The sequence below is a fragment of the Peromyscus leucopus genome, chromosome 10 (genome assembly GCF_004664715.2).
Source record: "Peromyscus leucopus breed LL Stock chromosome 10, UCI_PerLeu_2.1, whole genome shotgun sequence".
Classification (NCBI taxonomy): domain Eukaryota; kingdom Metazoa; phylum Chordata; class Mammalia; order Rodentia; family Cricetidae; genus Peromyscus; species Peromyscus leucopus.
The window spans coordinates 22,791,555-22,807,452 of NC_051071.1; the positions used below are offsets into that span (position 1 = coordinate 22,791,555).

General features: G+C 39.2%; 1 protein-coding gene across 2 annotated transcripts in view; it reads left to right on the forward strand.

Annotated features, from left to right (window-relative positions):
* The first annotated feature begins 74 nt into the window (after positions 1-74).
* LOC114702518 (zona pellucida binding protein) overlaps positions 75-15,898 on the forward strand; it is a 172,806-nt gene continuing 156,982 nt past the window's right edge. For both annotated transcript variants that reach the window (XM_028882973.2, XM_037208990.1), the window contains exons 1-2: positions 75-1,116; positions 3,243-3,323. In XM_028882973.2, coding sequence (XP_028738806.1) covers positions 810-1,116; positions 3,243-3,323 — 388 coding nt within the window. In that variant the 5' untranslated portion in view covers positions 75-809. The remainder of the gene's footprint in view (positions 1,117-3,242; positions 3,324-15,898) is intronic.

A 15,898-nucleotide genomic window follows, 5' to 3' on the forward strand; every position in this document is an offset into this window, starting at 1 on the left:
ATGACTGAAATTTTGAGATATACCATTAAATGAGAGGTAAAGTTGAAATAAATGGTTAAGTCTTTCAGCATGAAGTCCTGGATACAATATATCAAAACATGAAAGTCAGTGAGTTTTTGTCCACCCAGTACCACTCATTTCTTCATATTAAAGTGAAGCCAGATTGTTTTTCAAAACAATAGTTTTGAAAAGAATAGTTGTTCAAAATATTTATATAAGATTTATTTCCATCATATCTCGACTATCATTAAATCCTTTCAAAGGCAGCAAAGTGGATGTATGATTCTCTTTCCATTTAAAATACGTTTTCATTATAAACGGCCGCTTAGCTGGCTTGGTATGTTTTCCTGAATCCAGGTTATGAAAGGTGATCTTCAATTTCATCTATGGTCATTTCCTCTGTTTTGCCATTATGCCATCTCTTTAGGCAACACCTTTAATCCCTCCTAGGTGTCCACTGCATCTATCTTCCGTGAAGTTCCACACATGGACATTGTACAAACGGTTGGCATGACTATCGTCGGAAACTTCACGAGGGCTGTACACGCACTGTCACTAGTTCTCAGGATGTGCAGCCATGAGTGGGCACCCAAAGGCTGAAATGTAGTACACCGCCAGGGTGGTAAGAAGGGCTTTCCCGCCGACCCCAGGCACCACAGAGAAGCAGTTAGAACTTGGGGGCACAAGATTCTTCTCCCAGCTTTGGAATCTCTGACAAGACATTGAGGTTCTGGAGGGCTCCCTGGGTGGGTGGTGCGGTGACCTCAAAGGCAAAGGAGCCCCCTCGGGGACCGACGCCCCTGCCTCCCATGTGCGCCCAAGCCAGCTCCCAAGCTAGCACACCTGCCCCAGGCGGCCCGAGCGGAAGTGGCGGCGTGTCCGTCGGTCCGTCCTTCCGGCCCGCCGTCCGCCAACTTCCGGCGGCGGGTGGGCGCGCGCCAGGTAACGGCCTTCAGCGCCGAGGCTCGGCCGGCGGCGGTGGCGTGTGGATGGAGGCCTTGGCCCCGGGCCGGGCTCCGCGGGGCCGGCGGCGGGCTGGGGCCGCGGGCTCCACGCTCTCGGCGCTGTCGGTGGCCGCCGTCCTGCTCTCCGCCTTGCTGCGGGCGCCCCCTGCAGGTGAGGCTCGGCGCCGCATGGCGGGCGCATTGCGTTGGCCCCGAGTCACGTGACCCCGGCTCACACAAAGAAACCCTCTAACCCTCTGCGGCTGACGCTGCGCCAGGGAGAGCCTTGATTTGTGTAGGCGTCCCAAAGAGAACTGCGTGTGCGCAGAGAAGGTCGCGGTTTGAACAATCAGGAGATTATTTATTCAAACGTGAAGCTTTAAATGAAAAGTGCCCTAATAAACTGAGGTCCGTGGGTCCTCGCCAGCTTTGTGTTTCAGAGATGTGTGTACAGAGATGTACAGAAAGTGATGTGTTGTGAACCCAGCGAGCCTTAAAACATCCTTGATAGCGGAGCGCCCTCTGTTGGTTCTGGATGTAAAATGCAGGGTGTAGCTGGCGTTTCTAAGACTAAACTGTAACACTTCTCACTGTTTCAAATTATATTTATGCTGGAGAAAGAAAAGAGCGTTTACTAGGTTTGCTTTTTAAGTGGAAGAGTTTGGCTGCATTTGTGTGTTTCAACTTACTAACAATAAGCTGTGTCCCATAGATCCTAAAGAAATGTACTAGAGGTAACACTTGTCAGAAGTTAAAATTTGTTCATATAAGGGAGAATGAAAAGATAAAGTAACCAAGGATACAAACAGAAGGAATGTGAAGAAAGGAAGATGGCAGAGAAAGGAAAGAAATGGGACTTTTTAATTTTTGTTAACTTGACACAAACTATAGCCACCTGAGAATAGGAAACCTCCATTGAAGATTTGTCTCTATCAGATTGACCCCAGAACGTGTCTGTAGGGGTATTTTCCTAATTGCTTTCTATATGGGAGGGGCCAGTTGTCTAGGGGTGGTGCCATCCCTGGGCAGGTGGTCCTGGGCTGTGTAAGAAAGCAAGCTGAGGAAGGCTGAGGAAGCAACCCTGCAAGTAGTGTTCCTCCATGCTTCTGCTTCGCTTCCTGCCTCCCAAGTTTGTGCTTGAGTCCTTGCCTTGGCTTTCCTGGACAATGTACAACCTGTAAGGTGAAATGAACCCTCTCTATATTCCCCTCCAAGCTGATTTTGGCAAAATGTTTATCACAGTAACAGAAAGCATACTAAGACACGATGGGGGGGGGGAATGACGATTACTCCTTATATAATATAGACCAGGTGTTTGGTGCAAAGATAGTTCTGTGAGAATAAATTGTCTTTAATTATTCTGTCTAAGAAAGATGCATTGGAATGTGGTTCTTGGCCATATACCTGGTAATGAAAGTTTGTGTTTTTGTTTTAAAGTTTTGCCTGCCTTTCTTTTTTCTCCAATAAGGACTATCAAAAATAGGATAAGCAATTAGCATCTTAAAATGTAAACTCTGAGTAGTAAAGGCTGATACTTATAGCACTTCACAGCTCCTATGATAAACCTGTAAGGTTGGAATTACTGTCAATCTCATTTTGCAGATGAAACCCCCTAACTGGTAGTTTAAAGTAACTTTCTCAATTTCAGTATGTGGTAGAATTTCCATTAAACTCCACTCTAGCCTTTAAAGCCATGATCTCTCCTTGTTGTTAAGACTCTTTGGGGTTAATGCTTTACAGCCATTGCATGGTCTTCCCCATTCATTCTGTTCACAGCATCATGCTGTCATATGTGTTCATTCAACAATGAATGAAGACTAGCAGGATGTTTTTCATAGTCATTGTTTTAATAGTTTCCATGTCAAAGGCAAGGTGCTTGCAAATGATTCTTGATAAGTTGACTTAAACACTGGTGCTTCCATCAATGGAGTTTGTACCAAGAAAAATGATGTATGTGTATGAATAACTGCATTTCATTGTAGATTGTTAAAAGAGAGATGCCAGTTACAATAGCCGAGTAATGAGGATGGGAGGGGGACTTGAGGGGGGAGGGTTCTGATTGGGTCCTGTAAGGCAGGAGAGTATTAGAAGTAGGCACAGAAAGGTTGGGTTAAGTTTTATAACAGGTGTAAGTCATAGGTATATTAAATTCTTTAAGGAGTATGCAGAACAGTATATAGCAGTCATAGAAAACTGATTTATACTTTTTGCAATGGAGGCAAGATACTCTTATTTTAATATTTTGGAATTTTTACAAGACAGGCTTAAATCACTGTTTTTTCTTTTTGTTTTTCATAGTTGGATATTTGGCTCGATTGCCAAGAAGTTTTCGCTTGATTCAAGATTCACTGAAAATAGTGGGATCATCACATTTTCCCGGTACTCATGAATAGCTTTTCAATAATAGAATGTTACTAGCATCCGTTTACAATTTGACAGTCCTGTTGAAAAAGCTAATGGTCCCCAGTTACTCTCCTTCCCGAAGGTCGGTTTCCTTCTGTGGAGCTGAATTAAAGTGGTTTCTGTAGAGCTGGAATTATTCAAGTCTAATTCTGCGTGCAAAGAAAAATTAAATCTAAAAGTTAACTAAAGTTTCCTATAGTGATTTTACTTGTAACAGATACACTGCTCACTATAATATTAAATGTGGAAGCTTAAATATGCTAAAATAATTTTCATTTGAGATCTAAACACCATAAAGATTTTGGATATATGCTTTCAGAGTACTCATATGTGACACAGCAGCTGCAACTTTTTGGAACTTTCATTGAGTTCATTTTATTTGCCACAAAATGCCTTCTTGCATGTTTTGTAGTTTGTTGACAAGGTTGACAGCCATCAGAACTCTCTAATTCCACATTGTTACTGTATTGTAAAGAAGCTCCTATGTTCACTGAGCAAGTATTCCCGGTCCCCGAACACTGCTAATACTTTCTTTGGTATTTGTTGTTTTGGACTTAAGTAAAATCACACATTATATGACCTTTGTGTTCATTTTGTGTGATGGCAGTTTTTTTTTTGTTGAGATTGTGTAAATACTTCATTTTATAGTTGAATAATATTTTTGTATATGAATGTATGTTTTTATTTCTCTTAAGTATATATTGTAGGAGAATAGTTTGTGGCTAACATATCAATTATATATTCAACATATTGAAGAACTGCTAAAATGCTTTCCAGAGGGCCTGAACTTGTTTTCCTTCATAGCAGCAGTATATGAAGGTTCAAACTTCCTAACATTCACAACAACACTTGTTCCTATCTATCCATTTTTACTCTGACCATCCTAGTTGTGTGTGAAATGATAGCTTATTGTGGTTTTTGAGTTGCATGCTCCTAATACTAATGAGGTGCCTCTTCTCATATATATCTATATAATATGTAGGTATCTTTTTGCAAGAATGCCTATTTGAGACCATATCTGGCTCTTACTTTTTGTTGTTTTTGTTGAGTTGTAGAGTGTTTTTTTATTATGTACTAATACTGTATATAATACTATATAGTATCCTGACTGTAGGATGCTTATTAAACAATATGACTTGCAAACATTTCCTCCTATTCTGCAAATTATATTTTTACTTTTTAAGTCTTTTTGAAAAGTACATTTTAAACTTTGATAGTCTTAGTTTATTCTTTGTTTCCTTTTAAGAGTCTCACAGTCTTCACTATGATCCATTCTGAGTTCATTTTTGCTTTTGATACATTAGTGTATTACTGTCATGTTGTTGAAGTCTATCTTGTCACTGTTATTTGGCTGTGGGGTTAGTAGTAATGGGCTCTCCACTCTGGTCCATTGGTCTGCATTTCTGTTTCTTATGCCAACATCTTTGTTATTTAGATTGTTGTTGCTTTATAGTAAGTCTCTAAATGATTAAATGCAAAGCCTTCATTTTTGTTCTCTTTAAGATTTTTTTTTTTGTTACTACTGTGGGTCCCATGCATTTCTACATCAATTCTATAATCAGTACCAATTTCAACAAAAAGTACATTGGGCTTTTAAAATAGGAGTTGAACTGAACCTATAGATCAATTTTTGCCACTTATTAATCCTTTCACTCAATGAACATTAAGTAACTTCACATTTATTTAAGCCTAATTTATCTTCATGTTGCTTTGTAGTTTTCTTTTTCTTTTTAAACTGGAGTGTAAGTTCCCAATTATTCTTTTTAAAAAATATATTTAAGAATTTTTAAAATTCATTTTACATACCAACCTCAGATTCCCGTCTTATCCCTCCTCCCACTCCCCCCAGCTTTCCTATCCCCTGCCACTCACCCCTCATCCCTTCCTCCAAAAAGGTAAAGGCTCCATGGGGAGTCAGCAAAGCCAGGAATATTCAGTTGAGGCAGGACCGAGCTCCTCCACCATGCATCAAGGCTGAGCAAGGCGTCCTCCCCTGACATAGGGAATGGGCTCCAAAAAGCCAGCTCATGCACCAGGGATAGATCCTGATCCCACTGCCAAGGGCCCCTCAAGCAGACCAAGCTACACAACTGTCTCCTATATGCAGAGGGCCTAGTTAAGTCCCATGTAGGCTCCACAGCTGTTGGTCTAAAGTTTGTGAGTTCCCACGAGCTTGATTCAGTTGGCTCTGTAGATCTCCACATAATGATTTTGACCTCCCTTGTTCAAATAATCCTTCCTCTCTCTCTTCAACTGGACTCCAAGAGCTCAGTCCAGTGCTTGGTTGTGTATCTCTTTATCTGCTTCTATCAGTTACTGGATGAAGGCTCTATGATGACAATTAAGGTATTCACCAATCTGATTACAGGGGAAGACCAGTTCAGGCACCCTCTCCACTATTGCTAGTAGTTTAATCTGGGGTCATCCTCATGGATTCCTGGGAATTTCCCTAGTGCCAGGTTTCTCCCCAACTCTATAATGTCTCCCTCTATCAAGACATCTCTTTCATTGCTCTCCCACTCTATCCCTCCCCCATGTCGACCATCCTATTCTCTCATGGTATTATGCCCAATTCCCTCCCCTCTATTGCTCCCCTATCCTCAGTTTACTCATGGATATATCATCTGTTTCCCTTTCCCAAGGCGATCCATATGTCCCTCTTAGGGTCCTCCTTGTTTCCTAGCTTCTCTGGAGGTGTGGCTTATAGTCTGATTATCCTTTGCTTTACATCTAATATCCACTAATGAGTGAGTACATACCATGTTTGTCTTTCTGAGTCTGGGTTACCTCACTCAGGATGATATTTTCTAGTTCCATCCATTTGTCTGCAAATTTCATGATGTCATTGATTTTTACAGTTGAGTAGTACTCCATTGTGTATATGTACTATATTTTCTTTACCCCTCCTTTGGTTGAGGGGCATCTAGGTTGTTTCTAGGTTCTGGCTATTATGAATAATGCTGCTATGAATATAGTTGAGCAAATTTCCTTGTGGTATGATTGATATGCCTTGAGTATATGCACAAGAGTGGTATAATTGGGTCTTGAGGTAGATTGATTCCCAATTTTCTGAGAAGTTGACATACTGATTCCCAAAGTGGCTGTACAAGTTTGCATTCCCACCAACAGTAGAGGAGTGTCCCCCTTGATCCGCATCCTCTCCAACATAAGCTGTCCTCAGTGTTTTTGATCTTAGCCATTCTGACAGGTGTAAGATGGTATCTCAAACTTGTTTTGACTTGTATTTCCCTGATGACTAAGGATGCTGAGCAATTCCTTAAATGGTTTTTGGCCATTTGAGATTCTTCTGTTGAGAATTCTTTGTTAAGCTCTGTAGCCCAGTTTTTAATTGGATTGTTCAGTATTTTGATGTCTAGTTCCTTGAGTTCTCTACATATGTTGGAGATCAGCTGTTGTTATTTTTTTCCCCTTTGCTCTTTGTTTGTGGGCCTGCCACCCAGCTCTCAAATAAATTACACATGGAAGCTTATTATTACTTATGAATGTCTGGCCTCAGCTTGTCTTAGTTTCTAACTAGCTTTCCTTATCTTAAATTATCCCATCTGTCTTTTCCCTCTGGGCTTTTCCTGTTCTCTTACTCCTGTAAATCTTACTCTTACTCCCTAGCTTGCTGTGTAGCTGGGTGGTTGGGTGGCTGGTCCCTGAAGTCCTCTTCCTTCTCTGGCTCCTAGACCTCTCCTCCCAGATTTCTCCTGTTTATCCTCTCTGCCTGCCAGCCCGCCTATCTCTCTCTTGCCTTGCTATTGGCCATTCAGTTCTTTATTATCCCATCAGGTGTGTTAAATGGGCACAGTAACACAGCTTCAAAGAGTTAAACAAATGCAACATAAACAGAAGTAACACACCTTAAAGTATTCTACTATAATTAGCCCTCTGTCAGATGTGGGGTTAATGAAGATCTTTTCCCATTCTGTAGGATGTTGTGTCTTATTTACTATGTCCTTTGCCTTAGAGAAGCTTTTCAATTTCAGGAGGTCCCATTTAATAATTGTTGCTCTTAGTGTCTGTACTACTGGTGTTATATTTAGGAAGTGATCTCCAGTGCCAATGCGTTCAGGTGTACTTTCTACTTTCTTTTTTTATCAGGTTCAGTGTAGCTTGATTTATGTTGAGGTCTTTGATCCACTTGGACTTGAGTTTTGTGCATGGCTACAGATATAGATCTATTTGTAATCTTCTGCATGTTGATATCCAGTTATACCAGCACCATTTGTTGAAGATGCTTTCTTTTTTCTATGGTACAGTTTTGGCTTCTTTGTCAAAAATCAGGTGTTCATAGGTGTGTGGATTAATGTCAGGGTCTTCAGTTTGATTCCATTGGTCCACATGTCTGTTTTTATACCAATACCAAGCTGTTTTTATTACTATAGCTCTATAGTAGAGCTTGAGATCAGGGATGGTGATGCCTCCAGAGGTTGCTTTATTGTACAGGATTGTTTTAGCTATTCTGGGTTTTTTATTTTTCAATATGAAGTTGAGTATTGTTCTTTCAAGGTCTGTGAAGAATTGTATTGGGATTTTGATGGGGATTGCTTTGAAACTGTAGATTGCTTTTGGTAAGATTGCCATTTTTATATTGGTTCCACCTATCCATGAGCATGGGAGATCTTTCCTTTTTCTGATATCTTCTTCAGTTTCTTTCTTCAAGGACTTAAAGTTCATGTCAAAGAGGTCTTTCACTTGCTTGGTTAGAGTTCCCCAATAGAGTTTATATTATTTGTGGCTATTGTAAAGGATAATGTCTCTCTGATTTCTTTCTTGGCCTGTTTATCATTTGTATATAGGAGGGTTCTTGATTTTTTTGAGTTAATCTTGTATCCTGCCACATTACTGTAGGAGTTCTATGGTAGAATTTTGGGGGTCACTTATGTATACTATCATATCATCTGCAAATAGCAAAAGTTTGACTTCTTTTCCAGTGTGTATCCCCTTGATCTCCTTTTGTTGTCTTATTGCTCTAGCTAGAACTTTGAATACTATATTGAATAGGTATGGGGAGAATGAACAGCCTTGTCTTGTTCCTGATTTTAGCGGAATTGCTTTGAGTCTCTCTCCGTTTAATTTGATGTTGACTGTCAGTTTGCTGTAAATTTTCTTTATTATGTTTAAGTATGTTCCTTGTATTCCTGATCTCTCCAAGATCTTTATCATGAAGGGGTATTGGATTTTGTTGAAGGCTTTTTTAGCATCTAATGAGATGATCATGTGTTTTTTTTTCTTTCAGTTTGTTTATATGGTGGATTACATTGACATATTTTCCTGCATTTCTGGGATGAAGCCTACTTGTTCATGGCAGATGATTTTTTTGATGTGTTCTTGGATTCAGTTTGCCAGTATTTTATTGAGTATTTTGGCATCAATGTTCATGAGGGAGACTGGTCTGTAATTATCTTTCTTTGTTGCATCTTTGTGTGGTTTAGGTATCAGGGTAACTGTAGCCTCATAGAAAGAGTTTGATAATGTTCCTTCTGTTTCTATTGTGTGGAACATTTTTTTTTGTGGAACAATTTAAGGAGCATTGGTATTAACTATTATTTGAACTCCTTGTAGAATTCTGGGCTGAAACCATCTGGCCCTGGGCTTGCTTGCTTATTTATTTATTTATTTATTTATTTATTTATTTATTTATTTATTTATGTTGGGAGACTTTTAATGACTGCTTCTAATTTTATAGGGGTTATAGGTCTATTTGAATGTTTTATCTAGTCTTGACTTAATTTGGGGTGTGGTACCTATCCAGAAAATTATCCATTTCTTTTAGATTTTCCGATTTTGTATAGTACAGGCTTTTGAAGTATGACCTGATGATCCTCTGAATTTCCTCCTTGTCTGTTGTTATGTCTCCCTTTTTGTTTCTGATTTTGTTAATTGGATATTCTTTGTGCCTTTTGGTTAGTTTGGATAAGGGTTTGTCTATCTTGTTTATTTTTTCAAACAACCAACTTATTGTTTCATTAATTCTTTGTATTGTTCTCTTTGTTTCTCTTTTATTGATTTCAGTCCTCAATTTGATTATTTCCTGGTGTCTATTCCTTCTGGGTGAGTTTGCTTCTTTTTTGGTCTAGAGATTTCAGGATTTCTGTTAAGTTGCTAGTGTGAGACTTCTCCAACTTCTTTATGTAGGCATTTAGTGCTATGAACTTTTCTCTTAGTACTGCTTTCATAGTGTCCCATAAGTTTGGGTAGATTGTACATTCATTTTCATTGAATGCTAGGATGTCTTTAATTTCTTTCTTTATTTCTTCTTTGACCCAGTGGTGATTCTGTTCAGCATTATTTAGTTTCCATGAGTTTGTATGCTTTCTATAATTTATCTTGTTGTTGAGTTCTAGCTTTAAGCCATGATGATCTGATAAAATACAAGAGGTTATTCCATTTTTTTTGTATCTGTTGAGATTTGCTTTATGACTGAGTATGTAGTCAGTTTTAAAGAAGGTTCCATGAGGTGCTGAGAAGAAGCTATATTCTTTTGTGTTTGGTGAAATGTTCTGTAGATGTATATTAAGTCCATTTCATTCACAACGTCTGTTAGTACCCATATTTCTTTATTAAGTTTCTGTCTGGAAGACCTGTTGATTGGTGAGAGTGGGGTGTTGAAGTCTCCCACTATTAGAGTGTGGGGTTTGATGTGTGATTTAAGCTTTAGTAATGTTTTTTTTACATATGTGGGTGCCCTTGTATTTGGAGCATAAATGTTAAGAATTGACACTTCATCTTGATGGATTTTTTCCTGTGATGAATATGTAATGTCCTTCTCAATCTCTTTTGATTAATTTTAGTTTAAAGTCTATTTTGTTAGGTTAGCTACACTAGCTAGCTTCTTAAGTCTATTTGATTGAAAAGTCTTTTCCCAATACGTTATTCTGAGGTAGTGTCTGTCTTTGAAGTTGAGATGTGTTTCTTGTATGCAGCAGAAGGATGATTCTGTTTTTGTGCCCATTTTGTTAGCCTGTGTATTTTTATAGGCTAATCGAGCACATTGATATTAAAGGATATTAATGACCAGTGATTATTAATTCCTGTTATTTTTTGGTGGTAGTGTATGTGTGTTTTCCTTCTATGGGATGCTGGTGTGGGATTATCTATTGTCTGTGTTTTGTGGGTACATCTAACTTCCTTCGGTTGGAGTTTTCCTACTTGTGTTTTCTGTAGGGCTGGATTTGTGGATAGGTATTGTTTAAATCTGGTTTTGTCTTGGAATATCGTGTTTACTCCTTCTGTGGTGATTGTTTTGTTGCGTCTAGTAATCTGGGCCGGCATTTATAGTTTCTTAGTGTCTGCATAACGTCTGTGCATGACTTCTAGCTTTCAGAGTCTCCATTGAGAAATTGGGTGTTATTCTGATGGTTCTGCCTTTATAAGTCACTTGGCCTTTTTCCTTTGCTGTTCTTAATATTCTTTCTTTATTCTGAATGTTTAGTGCTTTGATTATTGTGTGGTGAGGAGACTTTTATTTTTAGTCTAGTCTATTTTGTTTTCTGTAATCTTGTATCTTCATAGGTATTTTCTCCTTTAGGTTAGGAAAGTTTTCTTCAATGATTTTGAGGAATATATTTTCTGTGCCTTTGAGTTGGTATTCTTCTCCTTTTTCTAGGTCTATTATTCTTTTTTTTTTTTTTTTTTTTTTTTTTTTTGGTTTTTCGAGACAGGGTTTCTCTGTGTAGCTTTGCGCCTTTCCTGGAACTCACTTGGTAGCCCAGGCTGGCCTCGAACTCACAGAGATCCGCCTGCCTCTGCCTCCCGAGTGCTGGGATTAAAGGCGTGCGCCACCACCGCCCGGCTGGTCTGTTATTCTTAGGTTTGGTCTTTTCATGGTATCCCAGATTTCCAGATTTTGTGTTATGACTTTGTTGACTTTAATGTTTTCTTTGAGCAAAGAATCTATTTCCTCTATTGTATTTTTAACACTAAAGATACTTTCTTCTATCTCTTGCGTCCTGTTGGTTATGCTTGCATCTGTAGTTCCTGTTTGTTTACTCAGATTTTCTATTTCTAGCATCCTCTCGGTTTGTTTCTTTTTTATTTCCTCTATTTCAATTTTCAAGTCTTGAACTGTTTCCTTCACCTGTTTGATTGCTTTTTCTTTGTTTTCTTGACTTTCTTTAAGGGCTTTATTGATTTCTTCCAATTTTTTGTTTGTCTTTTCCTCTATTTCTTTAAGGAATTTTTCATTTTCTCTTTAAAGGCTTCTATCATCTTCATAAATTCAATTTTAAGGTTGTTTTCTTCTGTTTCTTCTATGTTGGGATGTTCAGGTCTTGTTGGTAGTAAAACCGCTAGGTCCTGGTGGTGCCATATTGCTCTTTGTGTTGTTGAATGTATTCTTGCACTGCCATCTTCCCATCTTTTCCTTCAGTCGGTGCAAGGGGTGTCTGTGTCTCAGGGAGCTGTTCTTGGTCCAGTTGGCACTGGCAGTGTTTGTGTCTCTGGGAGCTGGGGTCTTGGGAGGGTGGGTGGGTTTGGGGGACAGAGTTGGACTTGTAGATTACAGGGTCCAACGGGTGGTGGTAGTGGGAAAGTCTGTCCACAGAAGACTTGCCTGCTGGCCTGCAGCTGGGACTGTAATGGGTGAGGGTAGGGGGACACATGTTGTGCTCCTGGGCCTCTGGCCTAGAGTCTGGGGAGAACAGTCACTCACTTCTTGGACCAGTCAGAGCTGGTGGGGTCTGTGTCTCAGGGAGCAGCTGCAGTCTGCTGGGATGGATAGGTTAGGGGAAGGAGCAGGATTTGTAGATTACAAGGTCCACTGGGGGAAGGGTGGGTGCCTCCCTGCAGGAGTCTTGCTTGCTGGCCTGCAACTGGGCTGTAATGGGTGAGGGTAGAGGGGCACGGGTTGTACCCCTGGTCCTAGGGCCTAGAGCACTTTGTAATTTACTGACTTTAAGTTTTGTAGTTCTATTGTTTCTTCCTACTTATTTCATTTTAATGCTATTTTAAATGAATTTAAATTAAAGGAATTTAATTTAGCTAGTTTTTAGATTATTTGTTGCTGGTGTAGAGACATGCTGTTAACATTTTCATATTGATATTATACCTTTCCATTTGTATAATTTATTTATTAGCTCTCTTTGCGGGGTATTCTTTAGTATTTTCCATGCAAACTATGACACCTGAAGTTAGCTGCATGCTGTTGTTTCTGGTATGAATGCAGTTTTTTTTCTTACAAGTTGCTTCATTTAGAACTTCCTCATCAATAATGACTTTGTGTTGCCTCTATCTTAGGGGAAAGGGAATATCTCAGTTTTTGAGTATTCAGACTAATGTTAACTGTGTTTTTAAAGATGTTCTTAATCTCACTGAAGATGATCCCTTCTGTTTTGTTTTGAGTGTTTTCACTGTGAAGGGTGTTGGATTTGATATTTGTATAGCTGGGAGGTTGGGAGGGGTGTGTATGAATGCTATGAACTGTGTGTGAAGATCAGAGGACAGCTTAAAGGAATTGGTGCTCTCCTTCAATTATATGGGTCCTGGAAATTAAGGTCAATTTGTCAGGCATTGTGAAAAGTGCCTTTACCTGCTGAGCCATCTCACTGGCCCACTATAGTCCTTTTTGTGACAATGGATTTCTTTGCTGGTACTGTGAGGTCTGTTTCATAAAGGCTTGTAGTCTCTGAGCATTTCATTTGATTTTAGTGTTAGGGTGATGGTAACTTTGTAGAACAGACTGTGGTATATTTCCTGCTCATATTTCTTGAAATAGTTTGTGAAAGATTATTGTTAACTTTACTTTAATTATTTGATACAATTTGCTGGTGAATCCATCTGTAGAAATATATGTTAATAGTAATTCTGCTTTTAAGCTTATTCAGATTTTATATTTAATCATATCTTCTAAAGAAGAAATGAGAAACAAACTGTTAGTTAAGGATCACTTATATATAACTAGTTACTTCTCTGTTTTCATGATTCTCTTTGTTTATAGATTCTCATGGATCATAAAGTGTCTGGGTGTGTATCTTCTTGAGTTTTGCCTTGCTAAATTTCAGTGATCTTAAATTTGTAGATTTATGATATTTGCAAATTTGGGGAAGTAATAACAAAATTTCTTCAAACACTCTCTGTAATTATCTCCCCTACCTTTCCTAGGACTCTGGTGCAGTGATGATTTTTTGCAGTGATGATTTCCCTTATGTCCAAGCCATGGCTCATTTATCTTTATTTTCATTTTCTTGTCTCTCAGCCAAGATAATCCCCAAGTGGCTTTTCTTAAAGGCTCCTGTTCCTTCCGGCTGCTCAGTCACCTGCTGATCCCTGAGATTGGCCTTTTCATTTCAGTTATTACACTTTTTAACTTGGAATTTCTTCTGGTTTCTTTTAATCTTTTTATTGATATTCTCTGTTTGAAGTAACTGTATTCCATATTTTTATTAGTACTTTAGGTATAGTTTTCTTGGTTCATATTTAAAAATAGCAAATTTAATATTTTAATTATTTGAGTCAAACAGTTATTTTTTTTCAAAGTTAGTTTCAATTGACTATGTTTTACATGCATATTTCTTGGATTTTTTAATGTCTTTTTTTATTTGAAAACTGGACATTTAAAATAATATAGCATAGTGATTCTGAAAATAAGATTATTTTGCTTTCTCAAGATATGGTTGTGATTTTGGCTAATTTTTGTTTACTTGCTCATTAATACTGAGGTCTCTGACAATTAATTTAGACTGATGATTAGCCAGAAACTGAAACTCTTGCCACCAGCTAGCCCTTTATCCTTTCCTGAGGGTTCTCCATGTCTTTTTTAGGGGTGTAACTTTAGTTTCTTACCAGGCAGCTGGCAGTTATATTTAAGGTGTGTAGAACCTCAATTTCATTCAGAGGTGAGAATTTAGTGTTTGCATGAATGTACACAGTCCTGGACATGTGCCCATTCTTATGCATAAATTTGATGTTCTGTTGTCTGAAATGTGTTACAATTTTTCAATGTTCCAAATGTCATTCACTGTTTTTTTTCTTAAGAATTTTGAATAATGTACTTCCTGCAGTTATTTCAATGCATCAAACTATACAATCCAGTATATTATAAAATCCAGTAAAAATGTCCAGAGGGTCTTTGAAGAAACTCTTAGAGCCTCTGAGAGAAGAAAATTGTAGGCATTTGAATTTATTTACTCCCTCTAGTGGTTGTTAGGCTATTGGCTCTCCTATAATTTATTTTTAAAAAATTTTTAATTCATTTTACATACCGACTACAGTTCCTCCTCCCATTCCTTTTCCTACTCCAACCCCAGCCCAATCCACGCCCCATCCACTCTTCTAAAAGGGTAAGGGCTCCCATGGGGAGTCAACAAAGCCTGGTACATTCAGTGGAGGCAGGACCAAGCCTCTCCTCCTTGCATCAAGGTTGAACAAGGCATCCCATCATAGGGAATGGGCTCCAAAAAGCCAGTTCATGCACCAGGGATAGATCCTGATCCCACTGCCAGGGCACCTTCAAGCAGACCAAACTACACAACTGTCTCCTGTATGCAGAGGGCCTAGTTAAGTCCCATGTAGGCTCCACAGCTGTTGGTCTAAAGTTTGTGAGTTCCCACAAGCTTGATTCAGTTGGCTCTGTAGATTTCCACATAATGATTTTGACCTCCCTTGTTCAAATAATCCCTCCTCTCTCTCTTCAACTAGACTCCCAGAGCTCAGCCCAGTGCTTGGTTGTACATCTCTGTGTCTGCTTCCATCAGTTACTGGATGAAGGCTCTATGATGACAATTAAGGTATTCACCAATCTGATTACAGGGGAAGGCCAGTTCAGGCACCCTCTCCATTATTGCTAATAGTCTTAGCTGTGGTCATCCTTGTAGATTTCTGGGAATTTCCCTAGCACCAGGTTTCTCCCTAAACCCATAATGTCTCTCTCTATCAAGATATCTCTTTCATCATGCTACCACTCTGTCCCTCCCTTAGCTCCACGATCCAGTTCCCTCATGTTCTCATCCCCCATCCCCTCCCCTCTACCTCTCCCCTACTCCCTACCCCCAGTTTTCCCAGGAGTTGTCTTTATTTCCCTATCCCAGGGTGATCCATACATCCCTCTTTGGGTCTTCCTTGTCCCCAGCTTCTTGGAGCTGTGGCTTGTAGTCTGGTTATCCTTTGCTTTACATCTAATATTCACTAGTGAGTGAGTACATACCATGTTTGTCTTTCTGAGTCTGGGTTACCTCACTCAGGATGATATTTTCTAGTTCCATCCATTTGTCTGCAAATTTCATGATGTCATTGATTTTAACAGCTGAGTAATACTCCATTATATAAATGTACCATGTTTTCTTTATTCATCCTTTGGTTGAGAGGCATCTAGGTTGTTTCCAGGTTCTGGCTATTATGAATAATGGTGCTATGAATATAGTTGAGCAAATGTCCTTGTGGTATGATTGAGCATGCCTTGGGTAAATGCACAAGAGTGGTATCATTGGGCCTTGAGGTAGATTGATTCCCAATTTTCTGAGAAGTTGCCATACTGATTCCCAAAGTGGCTGTACAAGTTTGCACTCCCACCAACAGTGGAGGAGTGTTGCCCTTACTCCGCATCCTTT